General features: G+C 38.4%; 1 protein-coding gene across 7 annotated transcripts in view; it reads right to left on the reverse strand.

Annotated features, from left to right (window-relative positions):
* The window catches only part of NRG1 (neuregulin 1), a gene marked incomplete at its 5' end in the record, with an annotated part of 1,029,511 nt that overhangs the window by 9,768 nt on the left and 1,002,479 nt on the right, over window positions 1–17,264 (reverse strand). For 2 of the 7 annotated variants that reach the window (XM_082608834.1, XM_082608831.1), the window contains 2 exons: window positions 4,360–4,383; window positions 11,039–11,097. In XM_082608834.1, the coding sequence (XP_082464960.1) occupies window positions 4,360–4,383; window positions 11,039–11,097 (83 nt within the window). Of the gene's footprint in view, window positions 1–4,359; window positions 4,384–10,407; window positions 11,098–11,682; window positions 11,751–17,264 lie in introns of those variants that run through there. The other 5 variants (XM_082608833.1, XM_082608836.1, XM_082608832.1 and 2 more) reach the window with 3 other exon arrangements.

A 17,264-nucleotide genomic window follows, 5' to 3' on the forward strand; every position in this document is an offset into this window, starting at 1 on the left:
TTTTTTTTAAAAATCTCTTGCAAAGACAACAGGAATCAACACCAGTAAAAGGAGCCAGCATTGGCACCACTGGGACCCGCCTCCTTCTCCTTTCCTTCTTCCCATCCCCCCAGTCCCCTCCCCTCCCTCACCCTGAGCCTCTTTGGATTTCCCAGCTATTTCCTATTCCTGTGGTCTTTACAAAGAGCCACTTCTAACAAAAAAAAAAAAAAAAGAAAATCAAAGACATTTGCAAACATGAGCTTGACTTGTAGTTAGCAACAAAACTGATGCAGGATCCCTATGATTTAACAGTAACATGGGAACGTAAGCAACATGGCATGGAGTAGCAGGGCACTGTATCAGAGAAACCCCAGTGCGATGGGTGGGATCGTCCCGTCCTGGGCCATGATGAAGATTTGTCCTTTGAGGAACAATTATGATTACTTCACCAGTTGTACTCAGAGACCTAATTTATGGCACTACAAAACCACTGGTGCAAATGATACATGATTTGAAATAGATTGTACTCTCCTGCATTGGCCAACTTGGCAAGTTAGCTAATGTCGGTTGCACTAAGGAGATGGGATTCTTAGAACTTTCAGCTGAAGGTACTGCTGTGCCCCCAATGCAACCAGTTTCTGTTTCCTGGAAGGCTTTCTATTTGCAAATCGGGTTTTGTGGGGCTAACTTGCTTACACTATGGCAGGTCAGGTTCTTAACAAGATTGGCTGATTTAATGGTGAGCCTGATCCTCTTAGGAGCTAAGCTTCCAGCCAGTCCAATCACACGTATTATTGGGAGATATTCACGAGTTCAATGAGAAAGAGAACTCAACTGATGCATAATAAGCGGTGTGAGCTGTACTTGCTCTTCTGATTAACAAGCTGGTCAAGAACTGGGGAATATTTTACCGATGAAGGTCTCTTATCTGGACATCCACATGGGGCCTTATGGAACATTTTCAGTTTACATTCTCTGTCTCAGCAACCACACTTTTTTTTCTCTACTGAGAGAGGGCAAGTCGCTGGAAGTCTTCTTGAAATGAAAAAGTGCCAATGTAATTTCTATGATACAGTAGACGTTATCATTAAACAAAACATTTCCTACAAGCCAAGCCCATGGTAATCAAATTCCAGTTAACAGGTCAGGAACATTGTCAAATCAAATTAATAAGAGCACTGATTATTAACAGGAGGAAGAGAAAGAAGTCAGCGGGTAAAAGAGACCAGAATGCTGCAGAGATTATACAAAAACAAACCAAAAGTGTTGGAAGTGGAAAAGAAACAAACTGAGAGGACAGATGGGCTGACAGAATGACGGAGAGAGGGAGGAAGCCAGGTAGGAGGGAAAACAAGGTTAAGAAGTGAAGGAGCGATCTGAAGTCCCTGGCACAGCATGCCTGGTACTAAGGGAAGAAAAATAAATACATAAAAGAAAACCAGAGGGAGGAAGTGCTGGGGTGGGAGGAAAGGTGGAAGCAGATTTGGAAGGGTTATCCCATACAGCATAACTCCTAACCTAGACTGGCGGTCACGTGGAAGCCACAATTAGAAAGCAAAGCAGCTGGTGCATTGCGGGGCGACAACGGACCAGGAGACATAGAGCGGTGTCACGTAGTTTTGTGCCGCAAAAGTCAAATGAGGAAGTGGCACGTGGATGCTTGTACGTTAATTGCGAGTGTCTGCTGCTTCCTAACTCCCCTCCCACATAGCCACAGGACAGGGAATTCAATTTCATAAGGTGTTAATCTGTGAGCTGATGCCCCTGGGGCCTCCGCCTGGACCGGGCACCCGGATCAGTTTTCAGCACTAAGCCTAAACAGCAAAGGCATCGCCCCACTGGTCCTTCTCCAGGGATGCAGGACACAGAGCAGGGATCCTTTGGTTGTGATGAACTGGTTACAAACCCGAAGTGTAAAAGTACCATAGCCTAGAAAATGAAGACCCTACTATACCTCTTTCGCTTACTCTATTTTTTTTCTTCTTTTCAAATGACAAGCACTTGGTAGCATTGCCATCTTCCCATTCTATCTTTAGAAAAACCTGGGAAATTGCTTCTGCACACTGCAAAAAGAGGACCTAGCCAAGGGCCACAGGGGGAAAGGCATCGTGCCTCTCACGGACTCTTTGGCAAGTTTTTTGGTGGTTGTTAATTATAAAATAGACTGATTTGGGTTTGTGAACAAATCGTATATGATGACTTGCCCATTCTTCCTAGGTTATGTCAGAAGACAGAGTTTTTCCAGGAAAATCAATCATGGAAATAGAAAGACAGCCCAGTAAAGGCCAAAGGGCAAAAGAAAAGTGCTAAATGAACTAATTAAAACCAAGGACCCTAGAACACAGATGTGGATTAGGATTCTGTATTCACATCAGCATGTTTGCATTAAATGTTTTTCATCTAAGTTTCTGATTTTCCAATGGTTTACTAGATCAGGTGACCCTCACAAAATAAATGTGTTCAAAGCGAAATAATTGATGAACAATAACATAAACAATGAGTTTTTTAAAAAACGCTTTCCCCCCCTTATTTTTTTCCTAGTGTGACAGGGTCAATAGGACAAGAACAGATTAGAGGCAGTGTTGAAAAAAAGAATCCATCAGGCTCATTGGCGGATCTGCCTTAATGAGTTGAAACACATCTGAGTCTTTATGGTTTGGCTGTATGCATTGAATGAACCAGATCAAGCATGTTTTTCAGACTGATCTGGCTAGGCCAAGAGACAGAAGCCTTGGCTGTCTCAATTTTAATTGACCTTTAAAGTCTGATTTTCCTTAAGGATGCAATGTTCTGGCTGGCTGGGGACTTTGGAACCTCTGGAAGGTTTACCCTTAAGAGGTCAAACCTTAAGGTTACCAAGGTAACCCCTGGTGTGGGTACCACATCAGTGTGCCTTTACTAACCCTTCAGATCTTACTGAGGGAGGTTATACATCTGAAATATCCATCACCCTACTTCATTGTTTGGGAAGAGAAATATTAAATTTAATAATTATACCCTAAAGTAATAAAGCAGGAAAGATGCTGTTAGGAAGAAGAGGGGAGGTGATGGTGGTATTTTTTTCTTCCTTTCAGGTAAGGCCAATAAGCCTTTTTAGAAGTGGGATAATTTTTATCCCGAGGAAAGTAACCTGAATAGAGAACTCCCCTCGTGTGGACCGCCTGCCCCCTGCGGGATGTTGGTGGGACCTCTTGTGTTCCTTACTCTTGGGTGATGTTCTCTGATGTGCAAAGGACCACTCCCATGAACGTGGGGCTATTCCCATCAAATGAATAGTTTTCTCTTGGAATATTTTTTGGGGCAATGAGCAATTAATTGAGGTTCTATCCCTGGAATGGATAGAGCTTGTAACAACCTGATTTTCTACAAATTATGGGAAGTACATTAGGTGTAGACTGTGATGTTATCATTGAAACGAAAGCAACCGCTATAAGATGCTCTCAACGCATGATGTCACTGACACCAGCTGGTTGGGGACCAGATATTCCTATAATCAGGACATCGCTTTATTGACCGACGGTCACGTTCCTGGGGGCCTGCACTGTGGAGCCTCTGGAAGAATAGAATGGCTTCCCCTGCCTCCCAAGACTGGCCTTTTCTCCCAACTCTTTAGGGTGAAGGCTTTCCAAAGAAGTATGCCCCCAATTCACATGCTCATAGGAGATATTTTACATTTGCAGTGTGAAAATGTCTTATTTGATTACTTGTTGGGATATAGTGACTCGAGTTTAATTCTGTTAGTGCTAGAATTTCCAACTAAAATAGCACAAGGCTATTTCATTCTGTTTTCTATTTCCTTGCTCATGAGATAATGAAATTGACTAGAGCAGTGCTTGAGTATCTCCAGAAAACCAGAGTAATCCAAGTCTAGGCATATAATATTATGTTGCAGATTAAGAGCTATGTTACTATATTAATAGATGATTTTTACATTGTATGTCAAGCTCCCATCAGCCTAAAATGTGGAGTGTTCTTACACTGATGTATGTAAAGCTTCTTCTGTTCTCAGCCTTCTGGTTTGGTTCTTCCTACAGCCTTATAAACCACTCCAACGTACCCCAGCTCGGAAATAACAGCATGGCCAGATCAACCAGTGGGTCAAAGAACATGGGATATATGTGAATTTGCAGCAGGTAAGGTGATTTTAAACTCTAAGTGAAAGCTGGGAATCTAAAAGCTGCTGCACTCAGTACCACGGTGGTAAACTAACCATAGATTGAAAGCAAAGAAATCACTGTTATAGCTGTATGATCCCTTCTAAAGAGAAAGGAAATTAGTTAGGAACTGAAAGGGAAGAATAGACGGGGGGGGGGGAAAGGGTTTCAGCTCATAGGCTCTAAATTCTGCAGGCTAAAAGGAATGATGATTGGTCCATACCCATAAATTCAATCCCAAGATGCTCTGCCAATGCAGAAAGTTGACAAAAAAAAAAGAAAGAAAGGGAAAAAGTTTCAGAAAAGAGCAATACACTGCACTCCAAAACACATTACACACGACTATTATGGCTCTGTGCGTGCACATTGAACAGACAAACGGCGGATGGTTAAGGAAGCAGTGCTCAGGTACGCCCCCATGAGTCCACAGAGGGAACTTCTTTTTTAAGAGGTGCGCAAATACCAGCACACTGTGTCTTTATTAACCCTTAAAAGACCTTACTGAGGGAGAAGTTGTATGGCCGAACTCTCCTCTATGCTATTTCATTATTTGTATTCATTATTTGTATTTATCATCAGAGACGGCATTTGCCATTATTTCATTCTTCTCTTTTCAAAAGGCAGACTTGAAGTTCCGGGGAGGTGAAATTGTTTTGCCCAAAGACACACAGTGGCAGAGCTAGGAAGTGAAGCCAAGTAATTTGGTTGGAAAATTTCATCACAATGGATTTATATAGCTATGCTCTAATATTTCTTGTTGCTTTAGTTATTTTTTAAAAATTATTTCCTTTTCTCCAAACCTTCTACTCTCTCCACCACTTACATGACAAGGAGCAAACATTTCTGCTCAAAAAGCCAGACAGGGCACTGGGGCACTGGAGCCTGCTTCCAGTTTTCCATATAATTCCTGTGTGGCATAGGACAGCTCTGAATGCCTCACTTTTTCAATTGGTTAAAAAAAAAAAAGAAAAGAAAAGAAAAAAGAGGCGGGGGAGGATGCAATTCCTGGGTTCTTTAGTTAAATTTAATTTACTACGTCTTCAAATCACGAAGAGCCAATTAGATGATCACTTCCCAGTGCTTAGCTCCAATGCCCAGATGACAGCTGAAGGGCACAGGCACCCAGGGAAACTGCAGGGCTGCCCAGGGAAAGGGACTCAAAGTTGTGTGCTCACAGCCCACAGTCCTGGCAGACCTGACTAAGGAGGGGCCGGGATTGCAGGACCAGCAGAACCTGCACAGGCTCAAGTGACAAAATGGGGCCAAAAAAACAAAACAAACAAATAAACAGAAAAAAACCAAAAACCTCTGGAAAGGACACATTCCATTCTTGAAACAAAAAGTTGTTAACCAAATTTCATCATGTGCAGCCCTTCAGGATTTCCTTATTTGTGCGTGGGTGGTGGAGAGGCAGGTGGGAAGGAGGGGCGGGATGAAAACAGAGGGGTTCTGTGGTCTCTCTTTCTTCCCTTGGTCACTGATTAGAGAGGTACCAGGACAGCCCCCAAAATATGACAAGGCATCTGTAAAGTTTGAAAACATGCGGTAGAGGGGTGTTTCTCTTACAGAAGCATCAGTTTGGACATGAGCAAAGCTCCTCATAGAGAGAAGGGAAAGGAGGACCTAAGTATGTTTGGAGTCATCCTCGTTTCAGGTCCTTTCTCTGCCATTTACCTGTTCAGTGACTTTGGACAAGTTAATTTCTTGTTGACAAAATGCTTACAATATTGATAAATGCCTCACAGGGTGACCCTGTGGAATAAAGGAGACATGAAGTATGTCGGCCAACAGCAGAGGGGTTCAACAGCTTGGGGAACAGATGTATCTGGAGATTTACTTTGGGCCACTTACTGCATGGATGTAGGTTTACTTCTGATTAATTTCACGGCCCTCAAAACTCTGATAGCTCCTGGGATATATCAAGAATTTAGATTTAAAAAAAAACCTGCCACCTCTTAAGAAAATGAAGTTTCCTAGATTTAAAAAATCTATATCTCTATATATAGATGATATAGATATATAGATAGTGCATCTAGTAACAATGATAAAGAGGCACTTTATATAACAGTGAGTTCCCTTTGCCTTGAGTCCAGGGTACTCAGGCAAATCACCTACATTTTTCATAAATTTAAAGCCAGAGGATGTAGGGTTACTTTGGTTGCACAATGTTCACAGGAAAATTAACCACTTTTTCCAATCCAAACGAATTTCTCTTGCCTCTGTGCAACATTCAATTTGACAAATTGACATTTTTCCCCCCATTTGTTTCCTCCATATAAACTTCGGAACATCAAGATACCAAAATTCATTTTCCGAAGAACTGATAATAAATTTCCTTACACATTTACATGAGAAAGTGACTCAATTTTTCTCCCTAGAACCCTCTCCATCTCTTGCCTTTTCCTCCTACGTCAGTAATAATTTAAGGGTTAAAATCAAGAGATAACTACAGAAACTCTTTCCAGAAAAGAGAATCATGATTCCACGCCTACGTGAACACTGCTAATTATCTATATTAGTTGCATAGAAAGCTTGGTTAAGTCTTCAATGAAATTAGTAGCATGCTCATGCATACATATTACTGCATTTACAGTTTTATAGGTAAGTCTGTGAGCCTAACTCTAATTTCATTTCATGGGAAGTCATTCATATCAGGCAGCTCCAATTTCAATAATTCAAAGGGAAATTGGTACTTAAAATTGGAATCTCTTCTGGCTATAAGCCCTAACAAGGAAACAAGCAGAGGAAGCATGCATCAGTCACACTAGTTCCATAGCAAATACTACTCTAATTTATTTTTACTATTGGTGGCTACATTTCTTTCATTGTGAGTCAAGACAAGTAGGATACACAAACACTTTTCATTTTCTGAAGAGGTCATTACTTTCTATCTTTTCTATTTAATCTAATGTTGGCTTAGGCTTATTACATATCATGTGTTTCCTATTGAACTTCTGCCTAGCCACTCCATTTTTCAAATTAAATTAGTAATTCAAAAACACGAAGGTTACTGTAAACAATTTAGTTTCCTTTTCTACATGTGATTTCCTGCTGTGCAGTAAGCAATATAAAAAAATTAATTTAAATCTAAGAGTCTTCAGAAACTATTAAATATTGACTCGCTAATCCTTTGTTTTAGGATTTTATAATAGTTTGAAGAAAACTGATTAACCTATAGGTTAATTTAAAATTTCAATTGCATTAGAGAAAAGAACAAGAAAACAACTTTTTTAAAAATTGAAATTGTCCATACATGCAATGATAATTTCTGTTAAATTTGAAGACATTCAGGGTTTTATTCCTTAATATCTTGGGTCTCCTTATGCAAATAATCTCAAAGAGGTATGTGTCCTCTTGACTTTCTGCCCCTCTGAGGTTTCTAGAGGGGTCCTGTCAATGTCATTTCTAAATGGGAACAATTTAGCGTCTGACTTCTAATTTTCGACTTACCTTTACAAATGTAGATTTTTTTTCACATATACCAACCCATATTGCCACTGAGCCCTTCGAAATGTAATAGGAAACTCTCTCCTTCCTTCCAAGCTTCCATATGCCATGAGCAAGTATTGATTCATTCACAAAAACACACACAGTGAAATCTCACTAACGCTCAGCTGGAGTTAATGATAATTTTGTCATAGGTTGAGTGTGTCTTTATTCTACTTTCAGCAAGATACACATGTTTGATAAAGAAATTAATAACTTCAGAGAGTTTTTAAAACATTTAGAAAAGTCAACACAAATAATTTAGGCACTAGTAACCTACGGTTCAAAAATACTTTTAAGGCTAAGTTTACTCATTCTGAGAATATGCCTACAAGTTCTAAAATTGTACTCTTTTAAAATAGTCTATAATTTGGGCTATTCTATAATTACTTCCTTAAAATGTTAGTTTATACATGACCTATTTGCTCCATACTGCCTGTAACTATTGAAGCTGTGAGTGCTTTTTTTCTATAACATCTATAAATTGATTATCAATTGTCTATATATATATATATATACACACACACACACACACAGAGACACACATGCACTCTCTCTCTCTCACACACACACACACACAAAATGATGAACACAATCCTTTCAAGTAGGAATTCTGTGTCAAGAAGGGTGAAATTTGAAGCTGACTAACCTTGACAATATTTTCCTAGAAAGTATTATAAATATGTTTTATTTCAAGGAAAAAGGCTTCCTTCAAGGACGCTCTATAAAATATACATGTGTTCCTTTCTTTCATATTTTAAATCAGTTTTTATAAATCAATAAATGTCCCATAGGACACCCTGACCAGACAAACTGTATTAAATCCTAATAATGTAAGTTACATGTTAATAAGCATTTAAAAAATTGTACATTCTTTTAGAATGTGATTCTTCAACTGAAAATGTGGCTTGGTAAGTTGAACAATGTTTCTCTTTGAAGCTGGGGAATATCTTTTCTTTTAAAATGTATGTTATGCATTTCAAACTTTATGAACACCAATAAATAAATTTTAAACATTACCATGGTGGCAACACTTTTTAGTTTTTGTGTAGCCTTCATTGTTACTTGAACATAAAGTTCTCAGAGCAGCAAACATTTATTTTCCTGCCTTCTATGTGAAGGTCTGCAGAAATAAAAATTGAGAATGTAAGACATGGAAGTTAGAAAATTAACTCTGGGCAAGACAATTTTGGAAAGCAGTTTCTGATTGGAAGCTCTTGCTTTTCCAGACATGAGGCTGCGCTGATGCAGAGTCGCTACAGATTTTGTTTATAAATGTGCTTCCTATCAATCTTTGTTAAATCAGGTTAAAAATGAACGCTGCTTTCCTGGACATCTTCCAAAAGTGCCACTGAAAGCTTACTAAAGAATTTATTCAAGGAATCACACTCAGATTAAATACACAGTAGCTATTTTAAAATTATATCTTAAGAAAGAGAAAATGGTCTAAAAGAGAAGCTGAGAACATTTTCTCAGGTTATTACCGTCAGATCTCACTGCATTATCATTTTGGGGGAATATCTTCATTTTGTAATGCTTTTCTCTATCTGGTACTTCAACATTGCTTTCAGTGCACAATGATATTCCAAAAATTTAAGTATAATGCACATGTTCAGAATTTTCATTAAATTCTAAAATATAATTGTATTGAATTTACACAGTCACATGGATTTGCTAAATCTATGTCATTTGAATACAAACACATTTCTAAAAGGAAATTACTATATTAAGTAAAATTCTACTTTTACATTCTGTTTTTACTTTCTATCTTATCTACCTTTGTAACAATATTCTACAGCTGTAGAGAGAACAATTCTGTCCACTAAAGGCATTTTACTTAAAGATTCTGAATAAAGGGGAGACCGTGTTTGAAAATTTAGCAATGCCAATTTACCAATTTTTCACAACATAAAATGGTCTGTAACACAATTTTTGATCTGCAGCCTTTGTAAATACATAATAAGTACCACCTCACTAAAAAAAGAAAAAGTTTGAATAGTATGGGCCTAATCTCCCCATAATGCATATGAAATTTCTTTATTCTTCCATGTCTGTTAACATAAGGAACAGAATCTTATTCTTTGCATGTATACAAGTAAGAGTCAAATCTCATTCTTTTAGAGCCCCCAAATGACCAATTGCTATCACTGTTTCTTGTGTTACATGAATTTATACCCTAATACGCTATGTGAAATATTTCTTGGGGTGAGAAATTGACAATCTGAATCAGAGGTTGACAAATCCATTACGATGCTTTTGTAAATAAAGTTTCAATAGTACACAGCCATGCTTATGAGTTCATGCATAGTTTATGACTGCTTTTGTGCTACAGTGGCCAAGTTTTCTGTGGTTATGACACTGATGGTATGGTCTGCAAACACAAAAGTATGTACCATCTGATCCTTTACAGAAAAAAATTTGTCAACCTTTGATCTAAATGGATAACTATATGGAATCCATTTTAAATATAATGCTTTGAAAGCTCCAGAATTAAAAGCTATAGTCTTTGTTCACAAAAGCAGGAGAAATACATAGTTTAGTTATCCGTGCAATATACAATGTGAATTGGGTCTTTTAGGAATGATGTCCAAGACTTCTTAAAGCCACAGAAATCGATAAAAATTTCCCAGTTCTCATTTAAAAATATATATCTAGCAGTGAACTGTGATATTTCAAAGTAACTAATAAATATTTTTAAAAAACAATTTTCATAAAATTATTAGTGAAACTAGAATAACATAAATAAATGATTTAACAATTCATCTAAAAATCATTTAGACCCGAATCACTTTTTTCCTAAACAAGGTCAATAGAAGCCTGGCTATCTCCTTTGCTGTAAAATGTTTGTTTGTTTTTAATTTTCCTGCTCAGTGCTTTTTTTAAACTTAAATGCAAACTGTTTGGTTAATGAAGAGAAACATCTGCACTCTTTTTATTCTGTTTATTTGTTAGAAATAACACATTCTGAACCGAAATGAACTTACCATCATTTCAAGTGTGTACTGGTTACAACTTAGCGAACATCCTTTTCAGGATGGGGTCATTTTATAAAGAAGATGGACTGTCCAGTGGAATGATTTTATTTTATCAATAAAAGTGAGACTTTTAAATGCCTTTATTATCATTGCACTGTGTGATATAGACTATCATTTTGTATCACATTATTCAAGATCAATTTCAGAAACATCGGAGCCTCACACACCTATGAGTATCTCAGAGCCAACTAGTCATGAACAGAGGAAGTAATACAATTGCTTTTGTTAATGTTCTCATGCGACAGGCAGAGGCAGTCAATGTTAGACCTGGTAAAACACATCTAGCTCTAGGTGAAATCTGAGGGAAGATGCAGCAACAAGAAAGCAGCACCGACTGAGCATGCTCCTATTCAGGCAGAGACAGAAAGGGAGTGGACGTACTGTAGAAGCTGGCCATTACGTAGTTTTGGCAGCGATCACCAGTAAACTCATTTGGGCACCTGAGAGAAGAAACAAAAAAACAATGGTAGAAAAAACAGAGAAAAAGAGAAGAGGTGAATATATGCTAGAAAGAAGCTCCTTCAGTGACATTTGATTGAACTTGGTGAGTTCACCCTCAGGAACTGAGTCTTTGTCCTAATCATGGCTTTTAGACTCTGGCATTTCCCCCAAAGGGTTAAAAATTTGGACAAAAATGAGAGAAAGATCCCAGCATTTTAAGTGACTGCATTCTCTCAAAGGGAGTCACTTGAAGTGAAAGCAGATGTTTTCTTTAACTAGGTTTTCTATTTGACAGCATTGGTCCAAAATGTTGGAAGTAAAGGAGTTCTGGTTGGCTGGCCCGCCATGATCACCAGCATCGCTGACCATCCTGGTGGGTCATTCTTTTATAAAATTGATGACCTTTGGGGTCTGTGTTGAGACACAGTTAAACAAGGTCTCATTGAATGGGTTTATGCCCTGAGTGGTTAAACCATAACTAGAACAAAAGGAATCAGTCACAACTGAGTTGTAAAACCACCAAGTGGTAGTAATTGTTGCTGTAGTTTGGGGGAGAAAGCAAATTTCAGATTATTTTAACATACTTTCTTGGGTTTGGACTTTCATGGGCACATTCTCAGTACATCTCGCTCCAGTGAATCCAGGTTGGCACCTAGAGGGTAAAAATGTAATAAGCAATCGAACGCTAAAGACACTGAACTTTCAGACTGGCAATTTTCCTCCTATGGAGTATGGAGACTCCTACAAATGACCTGGTAGCTGAACAACATAAAAGAAAGGAGAAGACAAAACATTTAGAAAACCATGTCCCATGAAAACTGTGGGTTATATATTTCTGTTGTTTGCTTCAGTCTTCATAAAATCAGTTAACTGAAATTTAACTAGAGTGAGGTTGAAAAGTTGAAAAGAAGTGGCAAGTTCTGGGCAGCTAAGTCATTTTCCCTTGGGCATTTCTGAAGTTGTCACTGATCAATTGACTCACTATGTTAAAACACTGGTTTTGGTAAGTGCTTATAAGGTTCCATCCACCATCTTTTATTGTTTAAATGATTCTGAGCTTTTTCTTTTGTAGACACAATTTTGTACTTCATTTCATAGGTATCTTTATAAGTGAAATCAACAAACTACAATAGAAGTCAAGTACTTTCACACTCTAGTGATTACTGACAAGAAAAACTACGTCTCTTTTTGTTTTAAAGATATTACAAATTAGGTCTTATTTTTAATGGTGAACGAAAGAGGCAGATCTTTATCAGTACAAATTTCACTTCATCCAATTATCCCAAGTCAAAGGCAAATACACTTCTAAACTTTAAACAGTTATTCCTCTACTGAAGTATTTAATAAATGTCATTTTGCATTTAGGGTAAATTGTGTTGAAACTGTATAAAATTTACATTGTACTCACTCATATACATTTGCCTATCAAAATTCCAGAATCCTGGTAGAATATTGTTCTTAAAGCTTTGTGATGGGGCTGTGCCTAAATATGGAAGCCCTTTACAATTGCTCTTTTTGTTGCTGTCACTCCAGTAACTAAAGCATTTCAGAATGGATTCATTTTACCCAGTATCATACTCTAATAAATAGGGTCATCAAAAAGTTCCAGGACACCAATATACCTCTTACAGGTGCTCCACAACCATAGCCATGATTATTAGTAATAGTTCATCTAGGCCATAACCATCATGCACACACCTCATGATTTACTTACAACCCTTTCCTCTCCAGAGTAAATAAAAATAAACACCATCTTTTTGGCATCAAAGAGATGTGAATAAAACGATTCATTTTTGCTAATATAAGGTTGATTTTTTTTCATCTCCCTTAAAGCCAAATTCAGTGCCAAAAAATGGCACTGTTCTCAAATGATTTGGTACATCTACTTCACCTATTTCATGAAGAATGGCTTGTAAGAATAAATACAAGTAGTTCCAGATTTTCAGCCCTATAAGTACTTGGGTAAACAAAGTATAATTATGATCATTAAAAATAGTATCGGGGGCTTCCCTGGTGGCACGGTGGTTGAGAGTCCGCCTGCCGATGCAGGGGACATGGGTTCCTGCCCCGGTCCAGGATGACCGCATATGCCACGGAGCGGCTAGGCCCGTGAGCCATGGCCGCTGAACCTGCACGTCCGGAGCCTGTGCTCCGCAAAGGGAGAGGCCACAAGCTTAACAACAAACATCTTGTGTTGATATAGTTTTTTCAATTCTTCAAAATATTTTTTTTAATGAACTGGTTCTTTTCATTTATAATATTTTTGCTTCAATGAGTAGAGGAAGATCTGCCTAGAGAAATACAGAAATAAGAACTATAACCTGTAAGGTTGGGTCATTTCTCATGAAGATGTCATTCTACATGCTTCAATAAGAGTGCCTTCACGGGTAATTTAAGAAAAATATATGGAAACTTGTTTTCCATATAACTTATTTGACATAAAAATTTTTGAAGTTTTTTGGGTTTTTTGTTTTGTTTTTTTGCGGTACACAGGCCTCTCACCGCTGTGGCCTCTCCCGCTGCGGAGCAAGGCTCTGGACGTGCAGGCCCAGCGGCCATGGCTCATGGGCCCAGCCGCTCCACGGCATGTGGGATCCTCCCGGACCGGGGCACGAACCTGCGTCCTCTGCATCGGCAGGCGGACTCTCAACCACTGCGCCACCAGGGAAGCCCTACATGGGGTTTTTATTTGTGTATTTGTTTCTGAACCAGGACTATATAAATCCATATAGACATACACTATAATTAAGTAGGTAATTTCAGAACTAAGAATATATTCTATAATGACCACTTCATCTTAAAAATTTAAATTCTTAATTTGATCACACAATAATCCACTTGTTTCATACAAAGAACATGGTATGAGATATGTGAATACGGTATGTGTATGTGTGAGAAGAGAAGAGAAGGAGAGAGAACCATTAGAGGTAAGAAATGCACGTATTATTTAAGGATCATGAAATTAACAAATAGCAGAGAAATCATGAGTCCCTTAAGAGAAGAAACACATTTATTAGAAGATTGCCATTTATGCATCTAGGATGACACTTTTGAGATCACCGGGCACAGGACAACTAGATGAAGGGGATCAAAAATCTTACCCAATCAATTTTCTAATTTGTACAAACTCCTGAGATGATGTTTCCTAGGAAACTAGCATTATCTCTGTCATAAGATGATGTATCAATAGAATATTTGGTGCAGTAACACAAGATCTGCTTAAGGTATGCCAATCCTTTTTGGAATTATCAGCTATAACCGAACCAGAACTCTCCTTTCGCTACTGTTTACCTTCACTTAGATGGATTTTCTTAGCGGAAAAGCCTTATTATTATTCAAAGTGGGGTCCAAGGACCAATAGCACCAGCATCTCCTGGAATCTTGTTAGTAGACACGTAGAATCTCAGGCCCCCATCCATAACTACTGAATAAGAATCTGTATTTGAACAAGATCCCTAAGAGATCTGTTTGTACATTAAAGTTTAGGATGTCAGGGGTCCTGACCTCCAAAGGCCCTCTACCCTGGCATCACAGAATCTTGCTGCTTGCATGTGAGAAGCCCATTTGGCTTCATTGGGCCTCAGCTGTCCTCAGGGATAAAATGAAAGGATTTAACTAAGTGATTATCAAAGGTTTCTCTTACCACGAAGGTTCTGGGAATCACCCTCACACATGGAATCACTGTGCAAAAACCCAGACATCATTTCTTCTGAATGTATTACCAGTCAGGGAGGACTCGAGAACTTAAATAAATTTCTGAGAGAATGGATTTTTAAGACAATCTGGAGGCAAAATAAATTTCAAATACCTATTCCTAAGCAATTCAAGGGTTCAGCGGCTATAATCATTATGTAACTTTTGTGGATGTCTAGAATTCTTACCAAATCAGATGGAAGGAAGTGGAAACAGTTTCTGCACAAGCAAACTGCAGACTGCATTGACTGGGTGGAGGAAGCATATGCAAATGGAAATGCACCTGATCTGTAGGCTCTGATTAAAATCTATGGAATTACTTCTAAAAGAATAGGCGGACTGGCTGCTGACGTATTTCTTTATTAGCACTGTACTTTAAGCACCCCAATCTATCGCTTTCTTCAGAGATAAGAGTACGGTCAATTTAATCTGATTTTGAACAATATTCTTTGGCACGAGTCTGAGCACCTTCCAAGAATTTTATGTCTTAGAAGAATCTGTTTGAATAAGAACCGAGGCCCTATTGTAGCTCCAAAACTATATATACCGTTTGTTTTACTGATCAGATTAGAAGATGGAAATATATATTTTTTAATTTTAGTATTTGCTCTTAACATGATAAACTATCTTTGCTCTATATTTGTTCTTCGTGAGATGAAAACTCAGATGGTTTTTTTTTTTTTTTTTTTTTTTTTGCAGTACGCGGGCCTCTCACTTTTGTGGCCTCTCCCGTTGCGGAGCACAGGCTCCGGACGCACAGGCTCAGCGGCCATGGCTCACGGGCCCAGGCGCTCCACGGCATGTGGGATTTTCCTGGACTGGGGCACGAACCCGTGTCCCCTGCATCGGCAGGCGGACTCTCAACCACTGCGCCACCAGGGAAGTCCCCTCATAGCCAGTTTTGTCTGAACTGAAGCAGCATCTCTTCCAACTAGGATCAACTCTTCCCTGAGTGCCATATCCTCACCTCCACACATCCACACCCTGGGAGAAGGATTCCTTATTTGGCGCTCACATTGCACGCTGCCCTGATCTCTTCCACTGTTCTCACCTCTCTGTCTCGTGATTACCTCTTTGTGAGGACGCTGACCACACTCTGATCATTTTAGAGCTCTAACGTTTAGCCTGGCTCATGAAGGACTCTCATAAAATGTTAGTTAAACTGAACCTGATTGAGGATCAGACTGCAGTGTCCAGTAAAGGACTGTATTAAGGAGACTCTCACAGTCAATTGATTTGCCAGGTATAGCTCAATAACCGGCTTTTATTTTTATAGTTTGTGACCGACTCTCTCCTCTGTATACTTCCAAATAATTTTTTATAGGCGCTCCCAGTATCCCCCTTATAGACTCCCTCCCTTAAATAGAAACCTTTAAAATTGTGTCTGGAATTTGGAAAAGACTCTAACTCTTTAACAATAAGTCTATTACCTCAAATTTAAATCCTGTTACTGAAATACCATCTTACCTAGGATTTAATAAAGCCATTACAGTCTAGTAACCAAGACTTCTGCACAGCATCAGTAAAATAAAAACTGTTCTTAATAATAACCATAATACATGGTGACAATCCTGATAGTCTTACTATGTAATCGATCATCAACTCATGTAATTTTGTGAAGCAACTTAGTGCTTGGTGTATTTTTTACATTCTAATTGAATAAAGTATTTCTCATTGTTTTTGGTGGAGACACTAGACATAGTCAAAGATATTTCCAGAACTCCAAGAAACTTCTGGTTATTGAGGGTTTGCTAATTTTATAAGCCATTATAAATGGTTTTGTGGTTTTTTTAATTTATGGTCAATTTATAAACCATCCTGAGACATCCTTTCTCTTCCTTTCTTTATTTCTTGGTTTCATTAATTTTCATTAGGTCCTCCCTTGATCAGGCAGGAGAAGGGAAGCAGGTTTACATACGATATTTTGTCTCTATTTGGTCATCACTCTACCATGAAATAATCAGACAATTTTTTAGATAATTTTCTCCCAAAAAAGAAGAGCCCCTATTTTCTTTTCACTCTACCTCAGTACTAGTTGGGGTATTTCCTTCATATTGTACAACAGCTGAAACAATTTCTTTGATGTCCATGTTTACAAATATCAAGTAATGGAAATGCCAACAGATACATATTGAGGATTATTGGTGTGTTTAAGTGTTAGACGTTAAGGACTTTTGCTCGTGCTCCGTAAACCAGAGCTGGCAGTGTACACACCAGGTCAAACAGTGCTAATTTGTTTTTCTACAGTATCACATTGCAAGGCTGACTTTTCTCACCCCTTCACTCAGGATTCTGGCTAGAACTCGCCCACTCACTGGCTGAGTATCTGTGTTGTAGATTATTCTCTCCCAAATGGATTGTTACTATTATTCTGCATTTTTCCAAGATGAACTTCGTTCTGTTATCCACCATGAAGTGAAATTTCTTGAGGTTTGTATATGCTTTTCTAATTTGTGTTTTAGTGTTCTTTATG

The sequence above is a fragment of the Mesoplodon mirus genome (genome assembly GCF_964341445.2).
Source record: "Mesoplodon mirus genome assembly, chromosome: 20".
NCBI lineage: Eukaryota > Metazoa > Chordata > Mammalia > Artiodactyla > Ziphiidae > Mesoplodon > Mesoplodon mirus.